Source organism: Oncorhynchus nerka, linkage group LG10 (genome assembly GCF_034236695.1).
Source record: "Oncorhynchus nerka isolate Pitt River linkage group LG10, Oner_Uvic_2.0, whole genome shotgun sequence".
In the NCBI taxonomy this organism is placed as follows: Eukaryota; Metazoa; Chordata; class Actinopteri; order Salmoniformes; family Salmonidae; genus Oncorhynchus; species Oncorhynchus nerka.
Genome location: NC_088405.1, coordinates 91,003,925 through 91,010,223, shown reverse-complemented (window position 1 = coordinate 91,010,223; position 6,299 = coordinate 91,003,925). Strand labels below are relative to the sequence as shown.

The following is a 6,299-nucleotide window of genomic DNA, read 5'->3' as shown; positions in this document are numbered from 1 at the left end:
ACTCCTTCAACCAGAGATAATGTGGTACTTATTTTATTTAACATTTATTTAACTAGGCAAGTAAGTTAGAACAAATTCTTACTTACAATGACTGCCAACCAAAAGGAAAAAGGCCTCCTGTGGGGACGGGGGCTGGGATTTAAAATAAATATATATAGAAATATCATAGAAATATAGGACAAAACACACACCACAACAAGAGAGACAACACAACATAAAAAGAGACCTAAGACAACAACATAGCAAGGCAGCAACACAAGAGAACAATAACATGGTAGCAACACAACATGGCAGCAGCACAATACATGATAGAAACATTATTGGGCCCAGACAACAGCACAAAGGGCAAGAAGGTAGAGCCAACAATAATATAATAAATAATAAACCTCTTAGTTGAATTTGGCTAAGCCACACTTAACAGAGGCTTCAGGCAAAGTGGGAGCTCTGCCAACCATCAAAAAGTGAAGTAATGTGACGTCTCAGAAGAAGAAAGAAAATCATTGTTTAGTTCCGAATGCCAACTACTGGTCACAGAGTTAGATGAAGCAGCAGAAGTGCCAACTTCTCATGTGAACATGGGCAAGGAAATCCTCATGAAAGTAAAATACACTTCATCGAGTGCTCCTTGGGGACTATGGTTTAGGTATAACGAGTTTTGAATCAACATGTGTGATGTGTAGCCTGTCAGTATTTGGAGTTTAGAACTAAGACACATTAGGCTTGATACTCACCAATCAACCCCCTCCAAAAATAAATAAATAAAAATCAAAACAAGGGCAAAAATAGCACAGAAAACCTTGGAAACCTTTGTGTTTTGATATAAAAAGACAGTAGAATCCATTCTTCTGGATGGTCAATATTTGCTTTCCTCTGGTAAATAGACCCTCTATCCGTTTTATTTCTGACTGCTACGCCTCTGTGAAGAGGGAACGCAACACCCTGCTTACAACTCAACTCTCCGTGAAGCAAAAGAGGTATGGACTGTAGGTGCGAGTAAGGATGACAAAAGGCAGAATTGAACATTTACTAGGAATTTATTCCTTCACACGGTAATATGGGGAAAAGGGGCTGGACGGAACCAAAGCAAAGAAAGTAAATGTCAAATTCCCCTCTATCTTACCTGCCTACCCACTACTTATCTTACCTGCCTACCCACTACTTATCTAACTTAGCACCACCTGGTGCCCTAACCAAAATACAGGGGGTGGTCCGCCCAGGTCTTACCTAGTGTGCCTAGACAGGGAATATACTACGGGTATATGTATGCCCGCAGGCCTCTTGGCTAAGCACTCCCTAGGTGCCTCCCCCTTCCCCCCTGGGAAGAAAGAAATGGATAACAGGATAACAAACTGTTTCAATAATCAAAACAGTGCATCCTATTGACACAAACCAGACAACCAATCAGCTCCCTCAGCAACAACTAACATAGTATATACCCAATCGCTTTCTGAGAAACAACCAATCAGCTCCCTCAGCAACAACTAACATAGTATATACCCAATCACTTTCTGAGAAACAACCAACACAGCTCTCAGCAATTCTCTACATCACAATCAATCTTTCTGCAATCTCCTCCCAGCAATGATCTCTCTTTTGAACAGAGCACTGGCTTTTATATAGCTTCAGAAGGAATGGGTAATTGGAGACAGCTGCGTCTTGACGATTAGCCATGGAGTCGACCAATCAGCTGCTTGAGGGATTTCAGGAAGCCATTTCCTGAAATACACACATGCAAATCCACGGTATGGAACCCACATATACCACACAGGAAGATAAATATTCCAGCACCATTTCTTGACAGTACTGCTCATGTAAAGAAAGTGAAACTCAAACTTAGTGGATGTTTATCAACTGGAAAGGGGAACTTTTCTGACAGGAGGCCAGGTAAAAAATAATTTGATGCATTTTAGAATAAGGCTGTAACGTAACAAAAAAGTAAAGGGGTATGAATACTTTCCGAATGCACTGTATGTCAGAAAAGTTCCCATTTCAAGTTGATGAACATCCACTAAGTTTGAGTTTAGGTGCCTTTTGGCGAACTTCAAGCGTGCTGTCATGTGCCTTCCGTTTGGCCACTCTACCATGAAGGCCTGGGGCCTGTTGCACAAAAGTAGAATTAAGACATCCGGGATAAATGACTCAGCTGAGCTCAATGAAGCCAAAACATGTGCGTCCAGGCTTAATTGGTTGCACAAAGACCAAGCCAGGATGAGCAGACACGGATTCATTAAGCCAGGTGAAACCAATCCTGGATAGGTGCGCGCTCACGGCTCACTCAAATAGACCCCGCCACAGATCACAGATTAACTGATTTACCATGGCAACTAGAGCCGCGTACTTTTCCCCCTCGGAAGCACAAATCCTCATGGAGGCATACGAGGAGGTAAAAGATATAATTAAGAAGAAAGGCAACACCGCCACAGTGATAAAGCAAAGAGAAAAAGCGTGGCAAAGTATTGCAGACCGCCTGAATGCGTAAGTAGTGCACAATTACACACTCACCGCTCCGCTGAAACATCACAATTACAATTCAAATATTTAATTCACATCTCCAAAAATGCAGTTGTACTGTAATTATGAAACGGTTAAATGTTTAATTGAAATGCACTGCAGATATGAGTGAAATTGTGTAAAAGTAACTCCATCACACTGTATAAAGCTATGATACATTTTTTGATATTTTTACTGAAAACAAGACAAAAATACCAAGTAATTTTTTGCAGTGTGACTCCATTAAATGTGTGTGTGTGTGTGTGTGTGTGTGTAGATTAAACATGAACGGGCCAAAACGGACATGGCAGCAGGTCAAAATCAAATACAAGAACATTCTGCAGAATGGTATGGTCCCTGACTAATATTTAACAAAGCACAAGCATATATTGTACCCAGAAGGTGCCTGCTCACACATTGTCTGTACTGTTTTAGCAGTGAAAAAGAATACCCACAGACAAGGCACGGGTGGTGGGTCACCAAAGGCTGACCTTACCCCAGCAGGGGATATGGCCTTGGAGCTAAATAAAGGCAGGCCCGTCTTAGAGGGGATCCCTGGGGGGAAAGAGACGAGCATAGGTTCCTCCCAAGATGCCACCCGCTTCATTCAAGGTATGTCCTTCCATCTCTACATGGGATACAACCACATTCATATTGAATCAATTTGGACTGTCTGACTTTGGTTTACCTATTGCCTTGCAGTGCCTGGCAGCACTGTGTTCCTGTTAGAGCCACCAGCACAAGCACCAGACGATGCTGATCCAGTGAGTACTCCATCAAAGGCATACTGTAGGCCTGGCATGTCTTGTCTACTAGCTTCAATATGAATCCGATTAAATGTGATAGGGTGAAGGCCCCAGTGCAGCAGCAACAGCACATGATGGAGACGATGATGAGGAGGAGACCATCTCTGGATTCCAGAAGGCATGAGGTATCATGTTAAGACTGTGAAAGTACTATTTACTCTACAATGGTGAGGAGTCCTCATCAAAATCAAAAAATCTAATTTCTTTTACAGGACCCAGATGCTATACAGTGGGAAAACCAGCCTGGCAACATAGTGCGTATTAATAAAAGGACACCACATCCTGCCAAATTCCAGCTGCGCTAATTGTATTGTGTTCACAGAGCTCACAAGCTATCAGAAAGTTGTATGGCAACCACCTCCGGCGCCAAATAGAACTGGCAGACATAGACATTCAGTACAAGAAGAAAAAGATGGAAAATCTTGCACTGGAGTCCGAAATAAAAAAGAGGACAATTAGGAAACTGGACCTTGAAATAAAAAAACTTGAGAGGGAGGTGAGATATGCCTTCAATGTACACTGTATGCTAACTGTAACACAAATGTATTAATCATTATTTTCTTTCCTCCCCCAGCTCCAAGAAGATGACACAGCTCAAAATAAAAATTAGGTATATTCTCGTAAAGTCAAGTGAGCCATGACATATGAGCTCTTATTGTGAGCACACAGGACGGTGGCATCTTTCTAAGGTTTTTTTTATTTTCCCAGCAATCAGTACAACCAAGTCATCGTTATAAGGCATCGCCCTCTTTTGCCCACCCCCCCAGCACCAGGTGTGGCCACTAGCCTATATGAAGGCCCAAAATTGTGTGTTCCTTTCTGCTCTGACAATGGCATGCCCATTCGTGCGAGATGTGGTGGATGAAGAAGCACTTGTGCTGAGGAGAGCCTTCAGGCGAGAAAGGGTCTTCAGGGACCGGTTGGACCCACTGGCCTTCCCTGATGACCATCTATATGAAAGATACAGGTTTTCTGCAGATGGCATCAGGTATCTATGCAGACTACTGGGTCCCAGGATTAAGCACCGCACTGCACGGAGCCATGCACTGAGTGTGGAGCAAATGGTTTGTGTTGCCTTGCGCTTTTTTGCTAGTGGAGCCTTCCTGTACTCAGTGGGGGATGCAGAACAGCTGAACAAGGCCACAATTTGCCGCACAATAAGGAGTGTGTGTCTGGCTATCAAAGCATTAGCAGATGTCTTCATCTCCTTCCCTGGCCACAGAAGACTCTGTGACATCAAAGAGGAGTTCTATAGGATTGCAGGTAAGAGGATCTACAAATTACAGGACAACTGTTAACACATAGTAGGATACTCATTACTTTGTGACAGGTTTCCCCAATGTCATTGGTGCAGTGGACTGCACACACATAAGGATAAAAGCCCCCTCAGGTGCCCATGAGGCCGATTTTGTGAATAGGAAATCCTTTCACAGCATTAATGTTCAGGTGAACATAACTTTTGATATTGTCCATTGACGAACACTCTGCATTGCCAGTGATGTGCATTGATTGGTGTAATATTCCTCATCTTATGATTTCAGATGGTCTGCAATGCTGACTGTGTGATCAGCAATGTTGTGGCAAAATGGCCTGGCTCAGTCCATGACTCCAGAATCTTTCGGGCCTCTGAAATCTATCAGTGCCTATCACAAGGTAAGCCACACAACCCCTATTTATAACCATCATGGCTGTGTCAAGAATATCACTGTGTTTATGAGGTAGTAATGATGAGATTTTGTGTTGACAGGTGAATTCTCTGGTGTGTTGCTGGGAGACAGGGGTATGGCTGCCAGCCTTTTCTCCTGACACCTTTCACAGACCCCCAGGAAGCACAGCAGGCCTACAACCATGCCCATGCCAGGACCAGGGCCAGAGTTGAAATGACCTTTGGCCTCCTGAAGGCACGCTTTCACTGCCTTCACAAATTAAGGGTCAGCCCTGTTAGGGCATGTGATATTACTGTGGCTTGTGCTGTCCTCCACAATGTGGCCTGCCTGAGGAAGGAGAGGGCCCCCAGAGTGCCACCAGCCATGGACTGGGACAATCCGGCAATCTTCCCTGATGACGACAGTGGTCGGCTGCTGAGGGACCAATATGTGTTGAATTATTTTAGTTAGTATGTGTGCTTTCAATTTTGGTTAAATATGTCCTGCGGTGGCAGAGGAATTTGGTTTTTTTGGGTTCGTTTTTGACGAATTTGGCCTCTTATGATGTTTGTGCGGTATACTGTGTGTAATACAAGGCTGCAGGGAGGCTACTGCATCCATTCATTTGTCTGTTCAGTTGATGTGTATGGATTTGTCCTGCATTTATTTTAGTGTGCAGACATGCAGGGTGTGTTATATACAGACCTTTGAATGTGTATGTATCATTTTGTATAATATGCTTGGATTCTGTGCTTTCCATCTTGTAGAGTCACTGTGACTTCAGTTTCGAAAGGAGCTGATGGTTTACCTGCTTTGTTTTGTCCTTATTCAATAAAGGAACATAATGTTACACATTGTGTTTTTATATTCATATGGAATGTGTATTTGTTTATATGACAGAGTACTAGGGCCACACTGAAGAAAAAGGATAAAGTCATAAATTTATGAGGCTGGTTCTTTCTGCAGAAAAGCTACATATTGTTTTTACAGTTTTGATACTTATGACAATGTGATACTTAATATTCTGGCACATCAGCATGTCTTTGTTTATGAAACCATACTGAAGTACAATTTCACGAAATGCCCCACATCTGTCATTTTAACAACTGTCCTTTAAAACAACTGGTTACAATATTATGACTTGTGTTTTTTTCCCCTCTGTGGCCCTAATATTCTATCATTTTATATATAGCCTTATAGTCTATGGGAAACTGTAAATTATCTAATGATAGCAACATCATCTAAAAATCATTTTTTATCCAAAATCATTGAAATTAATGATCACAAACGTTTAATAACAGTGGGTCTAGTTATATGTGATAATGTATAGTGAGCAGTGAAATAACTATTGGTTTCC

General features: G+C 42.3%; 1 protein-coding gene across 2 annotated transcripts; it reads left to right on the top strand.

Moving 5' to 3' along the window:
• The first annotated feature begins 2,116 nt into the window (after nt 1-2,116).
• LOC135573802 (putative nuclease HARBI1) lies at nt 2,117-5,815 on the top strand. 2 transcript variants are annotated; one of them, XM_065023927.1, is made up of 8 exons: nt 2,117-2,838; nt 2,926-3,102; nt 3,193-3,254; nt 3,337-3,792; nt 3,871-4,559; nt 4,627-4,742; nt 4,838-4,949; nt 5,044-5,815. In XM_065023927.1, exons 5-8 carry the CDS (start codon nt 4,088-4,090, stop codon nt 5,100-5,102), a joined length of 759 nt encoding a protein of 252 aa, XP_064879999.1. In that variant the 5' UTR covers nt 2,117-2,838; nt 2,926-3,102; nt 3,193-3,254; nt 3,337-3,792; nt 3,871-4,087; the 3' UTR covers nt 5,103-5,815. The 2 variants fall into 2 exon arrangements, 1 of the variants encoding a protein (XP_064879999.1); XR_010464946.1 differs by lacking the exon at nt 4,627-4,742.
• Nucleotides 5,816-6,299: the final 484 nt, after the last annotated feature.